The sequence below is a fragment of the Myodes glareolus genome, chromosome 22, assembly GCF_982192425.1.
Source record: "Myodes glareolus chromosome 22, mMyoGla1.1, whole genome shotgun sequence".
Classification (NCBI taxonomy): domain Eukaryota; kingdom Metazoa; phylum Chordata; class Mammalia; order Rodentia; family Cricetidae; genus Myodes; species Myodes glareolus.
In genome coordinates, this window is record NC_142047.1 from 49,689,984 (window position 1) to 49,711,328 (window position 21,345).

The 21,345-nt window shown below is 55.1% G+C and overlaps 1 protein-coding gene across 9 annotated transcripts in view; it reads left to right on the forward strand.

Annotated features, from left to right (window-relative positions):
* Gse1 (Gse1 coiled-coil protein) overlaps nt 1–21,345 on the forward strand; it is a 344,446-nt gene that overhangs the window by 319,843 nt on the left and 3,258 nt on the right. For 8 of the 9 annotated variants that reach the window (XM_048437406.3, XM_048437407.3, XM_085681803.2 and 5 more), the window contains 13 exons: nt 5,659–5,858; nt 9,159–9,331; nt 9,741–9,938; nt 10,538–10,729; nt 10,924–11,237; nt 11,941–12,265; nt 13,978–14,585; nt 15,510–15,622; nt 15,816–16,086; nt 17,318–17,431; nt 18,042–18,413; nt 19,394–19,672; nt 21,150–21,253. In XM_048437406.3, coding sequence (XP_048293363.3) covers nt 5,659–5,858; nt 9,159–9,331; nt 9,741–9,938; nt 10,538–10,729; nt 10,924–11,237; nt 11,941–12,265; nt 13,978–14,585; nt 15,510–15,622; nt 15,816–16,086; nt 17,318–17,431; nt 18,042–18,413; nt 19,394–19,672; nt 21,150–21,253 — 3,263 coding nt within the window. The remainder of the gene's footprint in view (nt 1–5,658; nt 5,859–9,158; nt 9,332–9,740; nt 9,939–10,537; nt 10,730–10,923; nt 11,238–11,940; nt 12,266–13,977; nt 14,586–15,509; nt 15,623–15,815; nt 16,087–17,317; nt 17,432–18,041; nt 18,414–19,393; nt 19,673–21,149; nt 21,254–21,345) is intronic. The other variant, XM_085681802.2, reaches the window with a different exon arrangement.

Genomic DNA, 21,345 nt, shown 5'->3' on the forward strand with positions numbered 1-21,345 from the left:
CACTCTGCTGCTCTGTAGGGGTCTTCATCTCTCTGTGCTTCCCACTTCCTAATCATTAGCACAGCTGCCTTGAACAAGGGTCCCCAGAGTGTTCAGTGGGTTTGTTAAGTTACTGGGTAAGGGGTGTTGTGAGCCCCTGGCAGCAGCCTCTGGGAACGCTCATACCCGGAGCCATGTCTCAAGCCTCCAGCCTGGCCCCATAGACAATCCTCAGAGCTGCCCTAGGCCAAAGCTCCCTGGCCTCTATGAAGAGCAAGCTGTAGAGCCCCCTCGTCACTGCCCCCACCTGTGAGAGATAAAGCCGGGTGCTGCCAGGGAGGGCCCAAGCTGTGTGACAATCTGCTCATCTCCCATGGGGCCCTGGTGCCGTCTGCTAAGGGGGGCGGGGCTGCAGCCGGAGCCCACATGTCCTTAGCTGATTGTCGGGAGGCCCACACAGCACTCAGAGCTATGTGTACCCTCAGTTCCAGGACGCCTGAAGCCTTGGGCCCCCTCTTTCCCATGAAGCGCACAGGGAGGGGGGAGGAAGATCCTTCTTGTACCCACTGTTCGCCACTTCGACACCTGCGGGGAGCAGGCTGGCAGGGTGGACTGCAGTGGTTAAACATCCCCAGTGTTCCGACCGAGCTTTCGGCTAGTCTTCGCCGCCTGCCTGTCTTGTCGCAGACCTTGTAACCCAGGGGCATCTAGTTACTGTGGGTGGTAGATGCAATCCGTATCCAGCCCCCAGAGAGGCCGAGGCTGGAGAACACCTCTCTGTGTTGAGGCAGGAAGCCCCCACCTGCTTGCACGTCTGCTACAGGGTGGGCTGGGTAGAGGCTGCACATCTCCTTGTAAATCTGCCTCTTTCAGAGAAAGCAACAAAACAAATGGCCTGCCTGGCGGGCCTGCCTGCCTGTCAGTCTGAGGCTGGCAGGCAGGGCTGAGGCATCTATCTCAGTGGGTGTCTGGACCCCCGTCTGTCTGTGGCTCAGGTGTGAGCAGTGGGGCTAGCTCTCGTGCTAGAGGCCAGGAAGGGCGGGAAGAGTCTGTAGCCACAGATGGCCCAGGTGACAGGAGGCAAGTAGGCTGGTGCCAGGGTGACATCCCGTCGTTTTCCCTCCCCAGGCCTCCTTTGCTGCCTCCCTTCCTCACTCTCTCTACACCGCCCATCCAGGGTCCTTACAGGATGGCACTGGGACAGAGCCCAACCCAGGGGACTCTTGCTGACTCCTCCCAGCTCCTCCGTTCTTCCGGATCTGTGCTGTGTGCTGCAGTCATGTTTTGCCCGTCGAGTAGCCCTGGAAAGCGTTCCTCTGAAATCTCAGCACCTTCCTCCTTGTTGACTTGGGTTTAATGACTGGTCCTGGGTACAGGACCTCAGCAGCTGCCAACATCCCCCTTCGCTCACAGCTGGGCACCGAGGCCACCCAGCCTCAGGTGTGCAGCATACATGAAGACCTGCTGGCGGAGCAGGAGGCGAGGCCTGTCCAGCAGCACATGGCCACCCTGTGATTCTGTTTGGCTGTCTCTCCTCAAAGCTGCAGTCATGACTGATGCCATCTCTAGTGTTTGCTGCTGCATGCCTGGGTGTTGTGGGGCTCCAGAGGCTTCCCTGCCTGGGGTCGTTGTGCCTTGGTCCTAGGTCCTTCACTGCCAGCACTCACTTTCCCTATGCAGCAGTTGACCATAGAGCTGGTTGGACTTTCTTTCTTTTTTTTTTAAAAAAATATTTATTTATTTGTTTATTATGTATACAGTATTCTGTCTGCAGGCCAGAAGAGGACACCAGGCTTCATTACAGATGGTTGTGAGCCACCATATGGTTGCTGGGAATTGAACTCAGGACCTTTGGAAGAGCAGGCAATGCTCTTAACCGCTGAGCCATCTCTCCAGCCCCTGGACTTTCTTTCTTATCCCGTGACATGTGCCCCCCTCCCATACTGGCCGGTGGCAGTAGCTCAAGTCTATGGGGAAGAGAGGAACAGTCCCTGAGATGGGAGATCCCTCTACCAGCCCGGACAGCAGGCTGCAGGGACAACATGGCTTCCCATCACAAGGCTTTCAGAATGACTCTGGCATTGGAATGCATAGCAGGACAGCTTTCCCTACTCAGAGGCTATGTCAGAGCTGATGGGGACAGAGAGGATACTGACAGGAGTGGCCATAAGAACAGGTGCAGGGACCTTTGGGCTTGCCTGCCCTGTGGTTGGGGGGCGACGGGACTCGGTGAGTCCTTTCTTCACAGAGGCTGGAACTAGACCCTCTGTAGACTTGCTAACTGTCCCAGAATCCTTCACCCTATTTCCATCACATGAGAAGGGGTAGGCTGTGTCTGTTCAAGCCATCCTTGGGAGCCTCGGGCTTGTTCTGATACTGTGTTGGCTCAGCAACTCGGGCTTGTTCTGATACCGTGTTGGCTCAGCAACTCTTCCTTTCCCTTGCTGAGCAAGGTACTGTGCCACAAAGTCAAGCCGCAGATACATGGGACAGCCCTTACCCTCCTCGCTTCCTGTGTTCCTGTTGGCTGGGCCCAGGCCTGTGGCTTTGGGAGCTGGGGATAAAGTGCCCGCTGTGCTCATGTGAGGACCTGAATTCAGCTCCCTAGGAGGCAAAGATGGAAGGATGTCGGGGCAAGCTAGCCAGTCACATACATCAGTTGAGCTCCAGGTTCCATCAGACACTCAATGAATACAGTGAGAACAATTAAGAAAGACCCTTGAAATCACTCACACACACACAAACACACACATACGTATTCAGGAAGAGAGACTGTTCTGTTGACGCTCAGCAGTTGTCTGTAGTTACGCCTGTATCTATACTAGCTGGCTAGGGCTGCCCACGCTCTTGTCTTTGGGGGCTCGGCTGTTAATGACATGCGCCACCCATAGGGTCTTGGCCTGATCTGTGGGATCAGGCAGCAAAGGTGACACAGGCAGCGTGCGCCTCTTCATCTGCAGGCTGTCTCCAGCTCTCTGACCCACTCCGCCATTCCGGCTGAATAGCGTCGGTTAATTACAGTGATGGCGGACCTGCCTGCTCCAGCGGCACAGCGAGAGCACAGGGCTGGGAGCCAGGCGCCAGCCTCACTAATTGGCAGCGCCTTGTGAGGTATTGATCCCAAGGCTCTTGCTGGTGAGCGCTGGCCTCCCACCTCCAATGGGATTAGGCTGCTAATTGTCCATGGCCAGCCTCATCCTCTCTAAGCCAGCCCCACGCCAGATCCTGCCCTGCACTAGTCCCCTGCCGGTCTGGGCTAGGATGGGGAGGAGCAGGGTGGAGCTCAGCTGAGCTAACTGCCTTGGGGGTTCCTCCCATATAGACTGAGGCACAAAGGGGCTGGGAGGTCTCTGTTTACTGAGAAGGGTCGCTTCCATCCACCTACCCTCAAGCTGGATAGTGTGAGACACCCATCGCTTTCACTGCTGGTGGCCTTCTATGTGCAAGTGTTAACTGTTTCCACTCTGGCGTGCAGATAGCATGTTCCCTGCCTATGTGTTAGTGTCTGTGCCGTGTGAGGTAGCTACTACTCACAGAAGCTTCCAGGTAGCTTTGGCGGAGAAATTGGTGACTAGTTCTCCTTGGTGTGAAGGTCAGCAACCCTGAAGTATGGATGGAGTTCTGGTGCAGGGAACACCATAAAACAGGAGGGGCCGGGGAATCCCAGGGCCTGCAAATCTGCCCACACAGACAGCTGGATGCAGGGGTGGAGCAGACATGGCTGAAGGCTTGCACGCCTGTTTCTTGGGAGGTTATAAAAGTGTTCTCAGATTGATGGTGGTGATGCATGCAGAGTGGCTTTGCTGAAATGGCTCCACCTTTCATCTCAGGATTCAAAGGCAGGAGGATTGCCATGAGTCCAGACCAGCCAAGGCTCTAGAGTGAGATCTTATCTTTAAAAAAGGGGGTGAGCCGGGCAGCAGTGGTGCACGCCTTTAATCCCAACACTCAGGAGGCCGAGGCAGGCGGATCTCTGTGAGTTCAAGGCCAGCCTGGTCTACAGAGCTAGTTCCAGGACAGGCTCTAAAGCTACAGAAAAACCCTGTCTTGAAAAACCAAAACAGAACAACAACACAACCAACAACAGAGTGAGCATTGCTCCTGAGGCATCCACTCAAAGTTGTAGTTTGACCGTTGCACGCACATTCGCATACATGTGCACCTGCACACAAACATGTAAAAATCGACAGCCTGTAAGACATGTGCATTATACCATGGGCCTCCTGGGAAGGATGGTGGCAAACCCAAGCAGATTGCTATTTGAGGAATTTTAGAATTCCTGAAAGTGATTTGAGTTTTTAAGTCTGGCTTGGGAAGAGACACCTGGTTGTGAGTACCAGGTCAGCTTGGGCTGTGTAGTAAGACCCTGTCTGAAAAGTTGGCCCCGTCTCACTGTGTCCCTGAACAAGGTGATTGTACCCCAACGGTGTGCTCAGTTTGGCTCTTTCTGCTCCTGGTGGCTTCTCTGGAGGGGCTTCTCTTGTTCTGTTATAGAACAGGCCAGGCTAGGACATAGTGTAACCTTAGTTACACTTAGTGTGGCTGCAGGCTTGACTCATGTCATACTTGCGTGGACTTTCTCAAGGTCTGTGGCTGACAGGGGCCCTCACTTTTGGACCTATACCTGGGTTGGCATTGCAGGCCTAGGGTATTGCTGCCTGGCTCTTCGTGGACAGCAGGATTTCTCAGCTGCACAGAGGGGTGCCCTCCTGCTGAATGCCAAACCCTCCCCTGACTCATGAATGATAGCTAGCTTGTTCCCAAGGTTCTCAGGGCCAGCCCCCAGGCCTGGCTGCACCAACCCTGTGGTTTGCCTGCTTCAGATTCTAGAAGCCTTTTCCTGGGCTATCACTGTAGCAGTTTTCCCTGCCCAGCCATGGGACAGAGACTGCAGAGTTCTTAGGGTATGGGCAGTGGGTTTGTTGCCATATTGAGAACTAGGGGGTTTCTTCCTTAGGCTATGGCTCTCAGTCCCCATTGCCCACCTGGGTCAGACCCTGGTAGGTAGGCATGTGAATAAGAGGGCTGCTTGCTTGACTGGGAACTGTTTGGGGAGGGGGCTGCTCTGCATAATTATACAAGCTGTTTCTGCAGGTGGCAGAATTGCCCCAGCCAGAGACCGTGTCTGCTCACATAGAGCAAAGCTCTGTCCCAATGTCCTCATTGGCCATCTGATTGAAGTCATCCCCAACTATCATGTCCTAGTGGGAATGATACCCCAAGAATTAAGCTGCCCATCCCCACTCCTGCCTGCTCTCTCGCAATGTGGAAGAAGGAATGTTGTCTTTCTCTGGGACGAGGCTGTTCTAGTATTCACTCAATATGGTGGGCATACTGAAGCATGTTGATATGGTTTTAAACTAGTGAATTACATCTCAGATTTTTACATTTAAAATTAGTTGCCCACCTCTAGGTCTAAAAGGCAGTATGACAGGGAGGCCAGCAAAGCTGCCCAGTACTTAAGGAGACCAAGCTGCTGGCCACACCTGGCCTCTGCTTCCCACTCTCCTTGGGTGCAGAGGACCGTACTGAGCCCACCCAGAATAGCCGTGGGTGCTTCCCTGCCTGGCCACCCTGGGGCTTCACTTACAGTGAGAGTTCTGGAATTGCAGAAGTGTGGGTGCAGTGGGCAACATGGCGGTGATGTAGCTCCTAAGCTTCCGTGTTCTCTTTCCACAGGGTCTTCACTGAGCAGCGAATCGTCCCCTGTGTCCTCCCCAGCTACCAACCATAGCTCTCCAGCCAGCACGCCCAAGAGAGTGCCCATGGGTCCCATCATTGTCCCACCTGGGGGTCACAGTGTCCCCAGCACTCCTCCTGTGGTCACTATTGCCCCCACCAAAACCGTCAATGGAGTCTGGAGAAGTGAGAGCCGCCAGGTGAGTGGACTGGAGTGGCCCAGTCCAGAAATGTAGACATAATGGGGTCAGGGGATGTCCCTGAAGAGAGTTGACTTCTGTCCACAGCTGTCAGGAACTTGAGGTTGTGGGCAAGGATGACCCTTCTGCAAGGTGGACTTAATGTGCACCAAGTACTGGAAGATGCTCGGATTAAGGTTATCCTTACATCAGGCTGTGTACAGCAGACACATAACCTGGTTTAGGAGGCCATAGAGGGAGGGGAGGGGCTGGTTGGGGGGGGGCTCCTTTACTTTTAGATGGTATCTTACTGTGTCCTCTGGTGGCCTTGACTGTAATCACTTCTTTCGGGGTCTGTGTAGACAGATTTACCCAGAGGCATCAGGCTGAGAGATGAGGGGGTAGTAAAGTGCCTAAGGTGGTATCTGAGCCTTGGGTCCCTGGGTAGACCACAGCTATCCCTGCTTTTAGGGATCAGGGATGAGAGTGTAAGCCAACTGATAGTCCTAGTGCCTGATCCCAGCGTGAAGGGTCTTGTGCGCCTGCAGCCTCCCAGCTGGCCACGTACTAAGCTTACTGGACTGGAGAAGGCAGTGCCTGAAGCTTCCCCTTTACTCTGCTGTGCCTCCCACCCGCTTGGCGCCCGCCCGGAGGGGCCTGGCTAATTAAGAACCGCTGTCAGCTGTGGCTTTCCCTGGATTCTCCAGCCCCATTCCCAGAGGGATTGTACTGCTAGGAAGTACTAATTAAACCACAAAGATGGAGGGGGAAGGGAGGGGAGCACCTCTCCCCAGCTAGGCTGGGGCAGGAAAGGCAGAGTGTGACCTCCATCTGCCCCACCGGTCTGCTGGGTGTCCCTGGTCCCCAGTACAGTGCTCCAAGAGTCCAGCAGGCTCCAGAAAGAAGTTTGGGGCCAGCTTTGGCCCCTTCTTCTTGAACCTGCTGTAGCACTTACCCTGGGAAGCCTGTCAGTCAGTTTGTCCCTGAATCTCAGCTTGACTCAGAGCAGCCTAGAACCACCCTCTCCTGGTTAAAGAGGTTGAAGAAGCTGCTACCCAGATCTCCTGTCTGTGGACTCCTAGAGCTCAGCCCTGACCTCGGCTGACGGAAAACTCCAAACAGCTTCCCTTCCCTGGGCAGCCGGTCTGCCTGGTGACTACCTGATTCTGGGTTCGCTCCTGAGAGAAGCTTGCAGGACACTTCCTGTTCCTGCCTTGAACCTGGAGCCTTCACTGATTGGAGCCCTTGGCCCAGGTCCAAGACACCTCATGTGTGCATATGCATATCCCCTGTCCCTGTGCCTCTGCCTCGTGACTGCTGTGCCTGGAGCCCGTCACTGTCCTCAGAGGGTCCTTACCGCCTCAGAAACATTTAGTAACCCAGAGAAGGGCCGTGATGGCTCCGCTCCAGCAGTTCACGCTGCAGTTAATGAGACCTGCGTGCCACCAGGGAGGGCGACAAGCGCGGTGGATGAGCAGATGATGCTCAGAGCTCAGCAGAGAGTTTAATCCTTTCCAGGAGGGCGGGGATGCGGCTCTCCCTGCAGTGTGGCCATGAGTCACTAGGAGCCTCTGGAGGCTGAATCCACTGTTGGAAGTCAAGGGGGAGGTGGCTCCGGGGCCCTTCTCAGGGGGTGACCAGGCAGTAGAAGCCGCACGAGGAGAGATGAAATGAAAAGCGGTCTGTTTTGAAGCTAACAGGCATGTCCCACTTGCCCAACTGTGGAGACCTTGCTCTAATCACTGGAGAATGACAGCTCCCTCCTCCCCCAACCGCTGCCTTTCATGGATGCAGCTGTGTCAAACAGCTCTGCAGATGTGTCTTGTCTGCCATAGCCACCGGTGCGCAGTGCCTTTGGGCGGCCACCAAGCTTGGTCTTTCCTGTCCCTCATCACCCATGCAAGCACCCTAGCTCCCAGCTATTTCCCTGGTGTCTGGCTCAAGTTCAGCCAGGCCCTGATGAGAGAGAGGATGCGGTGCCCCCAGCAGCCTGATGGCCATTCTGGGGAGACTGGGGTCTCCTTGTTTGTCCTGGTGTGGCTGGAATGCATCCCCCCCCCATTTTTATGATACTGTGTGAATGTCCCTCGTGAGACGGGCAGGTCAGAGGTCATGAACCCATGAGGACCCCACAGGGAACTGAGACAGCCTGCTGCTTTACTCTGGGAAGGAAACAGATGTTGCTGCTCATTAAAAATTCAATCAGCAGCCTGTCTCCCTCAATTAATCGTGGCTGTCTGTCTGCGGGGAGCAGGAGGGTTTGTGTTAGGCTCTGGGAGAATGGAGCTGGAGGGTGCTATGGTAAACTGCCCCCTCAGTTCACACAGGCTTAGCTGTGATACAACAGTAACCCCTCCCCCTTGTGGCTTCACATATGCTTCAGTGACCGACACCCTCATGGTGCTGACTGACCTGGGGGTGCCACCACGGTCTTGGAGAACAAGACATTAGTTTAGGAAGGGCTGGCAGGCCTGTCTCCAAGACAGTCTGTGGTGCTGGCTACTATGTTCCTTAGAGTCGGACCTAGAGGTTCAGCAAATATCAGCAAGAGGGCCCTGTGTACTGCTGGCTGCTCATGCTGGGCCTCTGACCTGCAGTGTGAGGGAGGGACCTGAGAACGCTGCCAGGTCTCTTTAAATGATGGTCCTGTTTTTCCCATGTTCCCAGTGGTGCCGCTCTGCTTTACCATGAGCTTTCCTTCCTAGTCACAGGTAGGCAGGGCTGCTTGGTCTGGTTTCTCCAGGTTGGACGCCGCCTTAGTTGTGTATAGAGGACACCTGTGAAGCTAGATCTTTCCAGACCCTGGGTTGCTGCCATCTCTCACTTTGTGCCTGAAGTGAGCCTCTCCTGGGGCCCCCAGCCGAAATGCATGTAAGAGTGTCCCCGGAGTCCTGGATGGCAGCTAACACAGCTAGCTTCTTGGGAGAAGCCCTTCCTAAGTTGCAGGTCCCCAGAGTGTGTGCTGTGACCCATGACTACCCCGTGTGGGACTGGTTGTGGGAAGTAGGGGTTCCCTATCCTGCAGATCCTTTTCACATGCCCTGTCTGGGACTCAGCAGTCTGAGGCATCACTGAGTCCCTTTCGGGGGCAGAGCCAGGCCCTGGTAGACCTTAGTCAAGACCTGCTCGTGGGAAGCCACACTTACCTTACCCCATGCCTTTTCCCTGAATACCACCTTTGTGTGTGTGTGTGTGTGTATGTGTGTGTGTGTGTAAAGACAACATTAGAGGAAGGATGTTTCTAGAATATGAGCTAAACAGTGGCCTTTCTGTGCACCTGGCTGGCTCCCCAAGCCCTAATGTTGCTTCTTCTCCTCGCAGGACTCTGCCTCAAGAGGCAGCAGCAGCGGTCGGGAGCGCCTGCTTGTGGAACCTCCTCTAGCCCAGGAGAAGGCGGCAGGCCCAGCTATCCCCTCCCACTTGCTCAGCACCCCCTACCCCTTTGGCCTCTCCCCCAGCTCAGTTGTACAGGACTCCCGCTTCCAACCACTCAAGTAAGTGCCAGACTAAGGAGGACATGGAGTGACTTCAGGCAGGCTTGGAGTTTGCACCTGCTGGCGTAGAGTGCTGCTTTTAGCCTCTGTGGCCTGCTCTGCCCCGAGGTCCTTGGCCCCATCTGAGCTTGTGGTGCACTCCATGCTGAGACATAGCCCTTGCCCTAACCACATTTAAACCCATCCTCTGGGTCTGGGGACGGAGAGCTCCTCTAGCAGCTATGTTCCCTGGTGGGAACTTTAAGGGCCTGGTAGGTCTGAGGGCTGGGCCTTGTACCAAGACTGCACCTCATTATTGAGAGACAGGAACTGAACCTGACGGGAGGTGGGGGTCAGGGGCAGCCTCGGGAGTGCGACCTGTTTCCCAGCCCGAAGTGGGTTCTCTGCTCACCTGCCTTTTCTCCTGCAGCCTCCAGCGGCCTGTACACCACGTGGTGCCCCCGAGCACTGTGACTGAGGACTACCTGAGAAGCTTCCGGCCCTATCACACTGCCGAGGACCTACGCATGTCCTCCCTGCCTCCGCTTGGCCTGGACCCAGCCACCGCTGCTGCCTACTATCACCCCAGCTACCTGGCCCCGCACCCATTCCCCCACCCGGCCTTCAGGTGAGACATCCCCCACACGCTGTCCACGCGCTGTGTCCTCAGTAAGACAGAACCTCTTGGGCTGGGTCAGATGAGGCCAGGGCCTGAAGCCAGACACTCGAGAGACTTGGTCCATCCCTGTAGCTTTCCCCGGGTCCCAGCTGAGTTTCGTCCAAACATATCTGCTGGCCCTCAGTTGAACCACCTGCTGTTGCTCCCCAGTTCCCACGTCTCCCAACATCAGCCTCCCAGCAGCCAGTAACCACTAACAGTACGTTATGAATGTGGACAGGCAGTGTGACAGAGACCATGGTGAGAGTCATCCCCTCTTAATTGCAGACTCCTAGCCTGACTGGCCTTGTCCCAGTGTCACACCAGAGGCCTCTGCTTGCAGCCAGTCTGCCCTTTTTGCCCACTTTCCTAGGATCTGGGAGGTCCTTGGTGCCAATGTGGCCGATTCCTAGTGGCCTCATCTAGCAGAGAAGTATCTGTCCGCCTGCCTGGGTCTCAGCTTTTTTTCTGCAGTGGTAGGGACTCAGTTCAGAGCTTCACATCCGCCAGGCAGGCTTATCCTTTGTGACTGCGGCCTTGGCACACACCACTCCCATCTTTCTCTGCAGGATGGATGACTCCTATTGCCTATCAGCCTTAAGGTCTCCGTTCTACCCCATCCCCACCCCTGGTTCCCTGCCTCCACTGCACCCATCAGCTATGCACCTGCATCTCTCTGGGGTCCGCTACCCACCTGAACTCTCACACTCGTCCCTGGCCGCGCTGCACTCAGAGCGGATGTCGAGCCTCAGCGCAGAGAGGTAAGCTGTGCTTCCAGGCAAGGGAACAGCAGTAGAGCATACTTCAGTCCTAAGCAGGCCTTGGCCTGGCAGCACTCCGTATGTGTGGGTGAGAGGAGGAGGGTTTTGTCTGGCTGGCCCCACTCTGAGCTGGGGCATGGACTTGCCCCTACTGCACATCCCCTTCAACATGTTGCCCCCTGCTTGTTCCCCAGGCTGCAAATGGACGAAGAGCTGCGGAGGGAGAGAGAACGGGAGCGTGAGCGCGAACGGGAGGCCGACCGAGAAAGGGAGAAGGAACGGGAGCGGGAGCGAGAGCAGCGGGAGAAGGAGCTGGAACGAGAACGGGAGAAGGAGCGGGAGCGGGAACTGGAGCGACAACGTGAACAGCGGGCGAGGGAGAAGGACCTGCTGGCTGCCAAGGCGCTGGAGCCCACCTTCCTGCCTGTGGCCGAGCTGCATGGACTCCGGGGCCATGCCACTGAGGAGCGGCCCAAGCCCTCAGAGCAGCTGACCCCAACCCGAACAGGTACCTGAGCAGACTGTGTGGAGGGCAAGACCTGTGCCTACCTGGCATGTGAGGGGCACTGTCCCATTGCAGCTGGCAAAACACTGAGCACCAAACTGGGAAGAGGTGTGCCATGGAACCCTAGGTAGATGTAGGAGCCCAAGATGCCCCTAAAGATGCCCGAAGCACTGAGGAGGGAAGTAATGTCACTGCTTGTGGGACCTTGATTTGTCTTTGTCTTTTGCTGTGCTGATGGTAGAGGCCCGAGCCACACAAGTTAGGCCAGTTGTGGTCTAATACTATACTGCTGTGCACTGTGCACTCTACTGTTGAGATACCCAGTTTTGTTTTGTTTAGTCAAGATTATATGTCATAGCTATGTGTCCAAGGCTAGCCTGGAGCTCAGGTTTACCTCATATTCATAGCAGTCATCCTGTGACAGCTTCCCGAATGTAGGGAGCACAGGCACGAGCTATCCCAACCTTGTTCTGAATATAATTTATTTGATGAAAATCTCTGTAATTCAGCTACTTTTATGACCGTTTTAACAACTGCCTCCATGAGTCCTAAAAATGTAACCATGTGCTGTGAGCCAGCCACAGATATCTCCTCTCTCCGAAGATGAGACACGTTTTCTGAAAGCCCTACAAGACCCTTTCAGTCATGGGCCTCGAGCAGGGGTGAGGGTGCTGGCCTCCTGCAGTGACAATGTTTCTTCCCACAGAGAAGCTGAAGGATGTGGGCTTGCAGGCACCCAAGCCTGTGCAGCATCCACTGCACCCAGTGCCTGCCCCGCACCATACCGTGCCCAGCCTTATCTCCAGCCACGGCATCTTCTCTCTACCGGGAAACAGCGCCGCCACAGCCCTGCTGATCCAGCGCACCAACGAGGAGGAGAAGTGGCTGGCACGCCAGCGGCGGCTGCGGCAAGAGAAGGAAGACCGCCAGTCCCAAGTGTCCGAGTTCCGGCAACAGGTGCTGGAGCAGCACCTAGACCTGGGCCGGCCCCCGGTGCCCACAGAGGTGGAACACAGGCCTGAGAGCACCAGGTGGGTCCTGAGTGGGACCTTGCGTGAGGCGGGTGCTTCTCGTTCAGAGGTCGGCGATGGAGGGAGAGAGTCTGTCTGTCTGCACTCCTGTCCCTACTTCATCTTTCTGCCCCACTCCAGCCCTTGGCATAGCATCTTGGTTCTTGTCTGGGACACAAGTACCACGACATTGTTAAGTCTCGGCTCCTCGTACTCCTGTCCTCCATGTTGAGAAAGGGCTGCAATTGGAAGTGTCCAAGATGCCCGACCCTGGCCCTCTACACTTCGCACAGTGGAGGGAGGCCTCGCTAGTCTTGAACACGAGTCAAGCTCAAGTGCTCCGGCTCTTCAGCCATCTCCACTCGGGCTCTTACGTCACGCAGGGGCCAGCCTAGTCTCGCAGGGCTATAGAAGGTGCAGGGCCACGTACCCTTAGCTAGGAACTCTTTCTTGTTTGGTTCTGTTATGTGGTGTGTTTATCCCTTTACTTTTGAATTTGAAGGGAGATTAATGCTGCACTCTGTGTCTTAGGCTTGAGTCGGCAGGAGGAGTGGGGAGTAGCCCTGGCGGCTGTGTTAAATGGTGCCCCAGCCAACCAGGGAAGACCCTAGGAGCCTAGCAATGGCCCATTGGACAGCATGGGTCTAAGCAGCCCGTGTCACCCTCAAAGAAGTGTTAAGCTTTGGAGAAGCTCCTGAAACTGTTATAGGTTGGTTTTTCTGTTAAGATGCATCAAAGAGTCTCTTTTTAAATTTTAAAAATTTTTGATAATTCATTCATGTGGAGTGCTATTTTCACATTTTTCCCACCCTTCCCTCCCAACTCCTCCTGTGCCACCGCAAGGTCATGACCCTTCTGTAACTATTACTGTTCCGCATATACACATCCATTTTGTGTTGCTCTTATTTACATGAGTTTAGGGCTGACCACTTAGGATTGGATAACTTACCAGGTTGCTTGTCCCTGGATGTTTCTTCCTCTCGAAGCAGCCATGGATTGCCTGTGGCTCTTCCTGTAGCGGTGGGGCTTTGTGAGAACGTCTGTGTTGTTGGCATGTCCGCTGGTGTTGCAAGCCTTGTGTAGGTGACAGCTTCCCTGTCGTGTCTAGATGGCACTGCCTACTAGAAGAGTCCTGGTACTTTGGCTTCTCCAGTGCTCCCTGAGTCTTAGGTGTGGGAGTTGCATTGTAGACTCCCAATCAGGACTGGGTCCCCAGGGCACCAGGGGTCTGTATGTTGACTAGTTGTGTATCTCGGTAGTAGCCTGCTGGAGAAAGAAGCCTGCAGGTTTAGCTACACCTGGGCCTTGAGGGTGTCGTGGATGGCATAGTGAAGGGGTGAGGGTCCTGGGCAGACTGGGCAAGAGCAGCACACCTGTTGAGGCAAGCTGCTGCTCTGGGGCTGCTGCAGTTCTGACAGGGACCACAGGGGGGCAACAGCACAGCCACCATTCCTGTGGGAAGTCCTGGGCTTAGGTGGACACCCAAAGCTAGTGTCCCTGACTCATCTCTAGCCTGCCCTCACGCCCATACTTGATAGATCTGGAGGAAGGGCTGTGATGTTAGAGCTTCACCTCCAGGAGGAAATGACTCTGCGAAGGTAGGGTCAGTTCTCCTCATAGGGATTTGTATTCACAGGCAGTCTGGGTAGCCCAGCAAGTTACCCTGGGTGTGCTATAGGAAGCTGGTAAGCAGATCTGCTCCCATCACTGATGACTCAGTATGTTCTTCCCAGGCCAGGACCAAACCGGCATGACCAGAGCAACCGTGAACCCCCACAGCACTTTGGTGGGCCACCACCCCTCATCTCACCCAAGCCCCAGCACCATACTGTGCCCACAGCCCTCTGGAACCCAGTGTCTTTGATGGACAATACCCTGGAGACGCGGCGGGCTGAGAGCCACTCTCTGCACAGTCACCAGACTGCTTTTGAGCCGAGCCGTCCAGCGGCCGTGCCGCTGGTAAAAGTAGAGCGTGTCTATTGCACGGAGAAGACAGAGGAGCCCCGGAAGCGTGAGGCCACACCACTGGACAAATACCAACCACCACCGCGGGAGGCGGGAAGTCTGGAACCTCAGACCTTTCCCCATGGACCTGGGCCTTTCCTTGCGGAACTTGAGAAATCAACACAGAACATCTTGGGCCAGCAACGGCCCTCCCTTTCCCAGGCAACCCCCTTTGGGGAGCTCAGTGGGCCCCTGAAGCCAGGCTCGCCCTACTGCCACCCCACACCACGGGGCCCTGACCCAGCATACATCTATGACGAGTTTCTTCAGCAACGCCGGAGACTGGTCAGCAAGCTGGACCTGGAGGAGCGCAGGCGGCGCGAAGCTCAGGAGAAAGGTCTGGCTCCTGAGTGGGTCCCGACCTGCGGGGGTTGAGGGGGGCGATCAGGACAGGAGACCCCGGTGCCAGCTGCTCGCCTTTCTTCTCCCATTCGATTCTCCAGTGCAGTTTGTAAAAACTGGTTTCAGGGCCCCTTGCCTGTCCTGCTGTGAGGCACATTATCCCAAAATGGCAAGCTACAGCCTGCCACCAGACCGTGCCATGGCTGTACATTATGAAAGGTGATGGGTGGAGACTATAATCAGGTATCTTGAAATATTAATAGTGTGACATTAACAGAGGAATGGCCCAGCAGAGCTTTACACGTGTAGGCTGGTGACGGTAACTGGCATGTGCACCAGGAACTAAGGGACCGCAGCTGTTGTTCCTGCCCCCCCCCAAAGTGAAAACGGCAGTTCTCTGAGGTCCCAAGAAGGCCAGAAGAGCCAGTGGGGGCTGTGGCACAGCTGATGGGGATGACTGCCCCAGGCCAGTCTTGTCTCTGGAATTGATTGGCCTGTTTGGTATTGCACCTAGCTCCTTATAGCTGGGGATGATATAGGCCATCTTCTTGAGTGCTAGTCGTACTAGCTGTAGGGCCTGGCTGGGATTTTTCTATCAGTTCGCCTCGAAAGGGAATGGGGGCGCCATAGTTTTAAGTTGCCTTCCCATGACGCTCACAACATGTTCACAATCGTGGACACCGCACTTTTGGTCGAGGGAGCATCCCTTTCTCTGAGTCTCACAGAAGCTCAGTGCTTGTCATCCTTAGCTCACCGCAGGTGTCCAGGCATACTGGAAGAAAGCAGGCCCTCTTAGCAAGGGTTCTCATAGGTGCCAGCAGGCCTGGCCTGTAGTCTCACTCACATGCCCCCAGGTGCACATGCCCACGGAGCATCCTGGGTTCTGAGCCTTGCTCAGTGTCTCTATTTCTGCCATCAGGGTACTACTATGACCTCGATGACTCTTACGACGAGAGTGATGAGGAGGAGGTCAGGGCACACCTCCGTTGCGTGGCTGAGCAGCCACCCCTCAAACTGGATACGTCCTCTGAGGTACAGGTCCTTCTCAACTCTTGCATGCTTTGGGCTAGTTTGGCTGTCGGTCCCCACTTGGGGGCCCTTGTTTCTGCTCCTCTGTGGCCTGCCTAGCTCCAGTTCAGACTCTGTAGCCCACGGGACCCCTGGGGCAGTAAAAGCATACTGGCGACTGTGACTTCACACTTGTTTGTTTTTTTTCCCCATCTAGAAGTTAGAGTTTTTGCAACTTTTTGGCTTGACCACCCAGCAGCAGAAGGAAGAGCTGGTAGCACAGAAGCGCCGGAAGCGGAGGCGGATGCTGAGAGAGAGAAGCCCATCTCCACCTGCGGTTCAGAGCAAGCGGCAGACGCCTTCCCCCAGGCTGGCTCTGTCCACCCGCTACAGCCCCGACGAGATGAACAACAGCCCTAACTTTGAGGAGAAGAGGAAGTTCCTGACCTTCTTCAACCTGACACACATCAGTGCAGAGAAGAGGAAAGGTATGGCCTTACTCTGGCCTGCACACATAGGCCAGGGGGCTCCTGGGTAGCGTGGGCTAATGAGCGGCCTCTTTGCTCTAGCATGTGTCCTATTGGGATGTGAAGACTAATGTACCTATATATACAACCAATGCCTATCAGGCTCCTCCTGCATCCTCTTACACTTGATCAGGGGGCCTCTTGAAACAGGGTGCTTCCAGGGCTTTCGCTAGGATTGACAGGAGGTATTGCCTTCTGTTGTAGCGTGTTCAGGGTTTGCATACTTGCATACCCAGGCCCTTCCCCTTGGGTACACCAGTCTACTGTGCACTGTTTTTGACGCTGGGAGGCCTGAAGAGCAAGCCATATTGGTGGCCTGTAGATATCAAGTCCAGCCAACACACAGTAAACACACAACTTGCCCAGAAAGATGCTTCCAGATCAGTCTGGTATCCTAGGGCCATGTTGGAAGAGACGTGGAACTGGAATTCACAGCATAGAAGACATGGCGTGGCCACAGCAGGCTGAGGCTTCCTTGATCAGCTCAACACCGTCTCGGGCTAAGGCATTAATGTACACAGCCTCAGGCCCCTTAAGGGCACTGGCCTCTTCCAGAGAGTCACCGGAAAACAGTGTCTCCAGGTCTTCAGTCAGTTTGACATGCTTCTTTATTGGAGGTGACAGTTTCTTTTTCCATTTTTTAACAAGCATGGTGGAGGTCTCGCCTTCCCAGCAAGGGTTAGTGGCGGGCTGACTGCCAGCACAAGCCTTTGGACACATGCCTAGTTGTTCGCAAGCCCGACTTTTCACCTGGCTTCATGTCTAAAGGACGCCGGCAGCACTGAAGGCTCTTAAGTTTCAGAGTTGGCAGGAAGAGCCGCCTAAGCGGGGATCTATGGCACGCTCTCCTTCGCAGGAAATGGCTGTGACCCTCCCTGATCTCTGGAGGGGTGCCCTTGTGTTGGGGCCACCCCTGGTCTTCAAATCAGATTATCTGCTGAGAAGGAAGTCACCGTGGAAGCCCCCAGGCAGCTGCTGCTCGTGGCTGTAGATGCGGCTGCCTGGAATGTATGAGCCATGCAGGGAAAATAAAGAGTCGGCTGCCGTCACCTTCCTGTCTGCACAGCCAGCCATGGTGCTTGCCTTTGGTGCCTCTTGGTGTAAAGGGCTTGTACTTGCCAATCACGGTGTCCAGAGCCCACCTTTCCTCCCTCACAGAAGTCCTGCTAACCTCGGACTGCTTTCCTCACAGACAAAGAGAGGCTTGTTGAGATGCTCCGTGCAATGAAGCAGAGGGCACTGTCCGCAGCAGTGGCAGATTCAGTGACAAACTCTGCGAGGGACAGTCCTACCATCTCCCTGAGTGGTAAGGCAAGGGCACCTTGCCCTCCAGCGTCCTGTAGCTTGGGCCACACAGGGTTAGAAGTGGCATTCAAAGTCTCATCTTCGTGGTGAACCTGACCTACTGGAAGCTGGGCTTCTCTCCATCCCTCTTGTGTGGTCTGCCGCCATCCTGGTTGAGCAGGGCCTTAGGACGCAATGCAAATTAGAAGGCAGGCATGAAGTCCAGATGGTGGTGGCGGTAGCTGCCGTCCCCCAGAGGGCGTGCTGTCCCCAGAGGACGCCGCGCTGCAGATCCCGCCTGGCTCTCCAGACTCCAGCACCTGCTCTCGCTCTTCTCTGCTGCTCTCCAGCTGAAGAAAGCTGAGGCCAGGGGTCCCTCTTGCTGTCTCTTCACCTGCTCTCCTAAGTTGGATGAAGTTACTCTCACCTTCTCGGCACTTCCTGCTGCTCTCCCACCTGTCCCTTGGGAACTGCTCACAGTTGGACTTGCTGCTAAACACGCTACTCTTGAGGCTCTAGCTCGTGCACAGCGTTTACATAGGGTGGACACGCCGGGTCTTTCTGCGAGTATGAGCTCCTTGTGCCTGTCTTTCCACAGCTTATAATGTTTTCCTCATTTCTGTCTCTCAAAGAACCAGCCACACAGCCAGCTCCTCTGGAAACCGATCAGCCTGCCGGGGTCCCTGCCTCCGCGTCAGACATCCCAAAGGCCGCGGAGACTGGGAGACTGGAACAGCTCCGGCCCCAGGAGCTCTTGAGAGTCCAGGAGCCAGCTCCTAGCAGCGGTGAGAAGGCCAGGCTGAGTGAGGCCCCCGGGGGCAAGAAGAGCCTGAGCATGCTTCATTATCTCCGGGGCGCTGCGCCCAAGGACATTCCTGTGCCGTTGTCCCACAGCATCAACGGGAAGAGCAAGCCTTGGGAGCCCTTCATGGCAGAAGAGTTTGCACACCAGTTCCACGAGTCCGTACTGCAGTCCACACAGAAGGCGCTGCAGAAGCATAAAGGTAACAGGCTACCCGTCCCGTCGCCTGTTAGTGCTGGGCGACACAGCCATTTTCATACCAACAGTACCTCCCAAGCCTTAACGCCTGTGAAGCACTTAGAGGTCTCACTGGGCATGGGGAGTGGAGGAGGGTAGCCTCGATCTCTTTCAGGCTTGTAGCAGGACCTAATGTACCTGCTCAAGACCCACACACCTTAGTTAGCAAATGACAGTTCAGAAAGGCCAAAGCAAGTGTCCTCTGTGTGTCAGCAGGGCATTCCCAGCACCCACATAAGCTCCTGGAGATCTCGCTCTGGTTCTTTGCCCAGGTACTGTGTGCCCACCCCCCAGGGCCCGGTGATTGTAGGGACGGTGGTTTCCCTGCTTGTTCCCCCAGGTGAAGTGTTTGCAAACCCAACAGGGAGAACTGAGTCACCATGCCCAGTCCTGTTGAAGGGTTCCACACCAAGCTAGGAAGCTCACACTGAGCTCAGTGCCCCTCACTGAGCTGACTCTGCTGCTGGGGCCCAGGGAGCAAAGGCAAGAGCTCAGGTGGCTGACTGGAGGCAGAGACAGCATTCCTGAAGCTTGCTGGCCAGTCAGATTAAATAAGACAGGAGAGCAAGAGAGGCAGAAAACCAGTGCTGACCTCTGACCTCATGTCACCTCGCCTGTGAGGAAAGGCCCCCAGGAGAGATGTGCTAACTGGGTCTTTGTGGTTTTACTGGGGAGTTGTGCTTTGGCCAGAGGCAGCAGATTGCTCCCTGCTCTTAATGCTGGATGGGCTCTCTGAAGTGGCATCTAAGGGGTGAGGCCACCAGCAGGGCTGTGCCACCTCCTGTTGGAGGGACAATCCCTGGTCCTCCTCAGGGAACACCTCTGCCCTCTCGAAGGAGGCTGTGCTCACTGACTTATAGATCAGAGCTCTGACACGTGCTTGTCTCCATGGGTGACTTTCAGTTGAGCCCCTGCCCCTCAAGATCCTTGTTTGCTCCTCCCCAGGGAGCTCAGCTGTGCTGTCTGCAGAGCAGAACCACAAGGTCGACACGGCAGTCCACTACAACATTCCCGAGCTGCAGTCCTCCAGCCGGCTCCCCCTGCCCCAGCACAATGGACAGCAGGAGCCCCCAGCTGGGAGGAAGGGCCTCCCTATGCAGGAGGTGGACCAGGACTCTGAGGACGACGTTGAAGATGACAGTGATGAGGAAGCGGAGGAAGCCCCCAGGCGCCAGTGGCAAGGGATTGAGGCAATCTTTGAAGCTTACCAGGAACACATAGAAGGTAGGGATTTGTGGGGCGGGGTGATCAGCAAGTCTGGTCCACACTGGAGCCTTGCTAGTCAGGGGCTGCTTGAGTTGTGCGGAGACAGTGGTTTTCCTGCAGGGCAAGCATAAGGTATAGTCCTAGCCCTGAGGCCCTGCTCAAGGAGGGTGGCAGAATGCTGCCGACTTGTACACATAGCTAAACTCTGGCCAGTCCTGATTACCATGCTTGTGAGTCCACACTGAAGGAGCTTGGGACACTTTGCAGCTTACCTTACTCAGAAGTTCCTAGATGCTTTTCCTGAAAGCAACCTGAGTTGCACACCATACTGCTCTCATGTGTACCACGTACACCCTTGCCCATCTCCCCAGTGTCCAGAGACTACTCCAGTGCACGGCCTAAGCTACTTACTTGCCAGTTATTTCCTCCTGTATCTTAAGCTCTTTTTATTTTGCACATGACCAAGCTGTAAACATAGCATATGCTTGCTACTGCACCCCCTTGAAAGGTATTTTTGGAACAAATACTGACACACAGGTAGCCGGAGCCCCTTCCCAAGTGGCCACCTTTCCCCGGCTGCCCTCATTTTGGGATTACCGGGTTCCCTGTGTGCTGCTCCAGCACCTGCTTTCTCTAAGGCATGTAGAAACAGGACTCGGTAGCATCTCAGATGGTTTTGGAGTAGAGGGAAATGTGGGATCTACAGGTCTTTTAAGGCTATTGGGACACTTCCCTGTGCTGTCCTTGTCTTTCTAAGGGTACACCTGTGTCTGGCAGAAGCTCCCTTATGGCACCACCCTGGCTGTCCTTAGCAGCCGAGTGACTAGGGATCTTGTTAACTGCCTCCCTGACAATAATTGTGCTATATAGTTTTCCCGCTCTCCACTTGGGACCGGAGAACTGGCCCTCAAACTCAACAGTTCAGTCCCGTGACGACACAAGACTAACGCGGGAGCTTGAGCTCTGCCATATGGTTGAGTGCTAACCCCAGTAACAGGGGGGGTCCTCGTCTTCCAGTCTGCATCGTCATTGCGCCACCTGCGACCTGGGCGGTGGGGCTCTTGTCCTGCTTGTGAAACTTGAGACAACCTAAGCTTTTCCTCTGCCAGGCTGTTTCCCTTCTTGAGATGACTTTTCCTAATTTGATTGCTCCACCACTAATGACAGTTTGTTATCAGGAGCAGTTTAACTTTGGAGTGTCGGTCTTTTGTGGGCATTTGTCAACAACTGAAACACTTGGTCAGAAAGTTACTCTGGCCCTTTTTCTAATAGCTTCAACTCTGACCACCATCATCACCAACAGCTTGTTGTAAAAGTCCATCTGAGAGCTGTTAGTTTCCCTGGGCTAAACTTGCCTTCTGACTCCAGGTTTTCCCCTCCGCACTGGGGTGGCTGTTTGGATTCGTTAGTTGGTGCAGCTGAGAACACACTGCAGGTGAAGACACAGCGGCTCATACAGAGCTGATGGATGCATCACCACCTCTTGTCTTTTCAGAGCAAAACCTGGAGCGGCAGGTGTTACAGACACAGTGCCGGCGGCTGGAGGCCCAGAACTACAACCTCAGCCTGACTGCCGAGCAGCTCTCTCACAGCATGGCGGTGAGTCAGGCATGGGGCTTTTTACAGGCACCCCTAGAGAGGAGAAGTCTGCTCTCAAGAAATCAAAGCTAATGCCAGACATGGCAGCACAT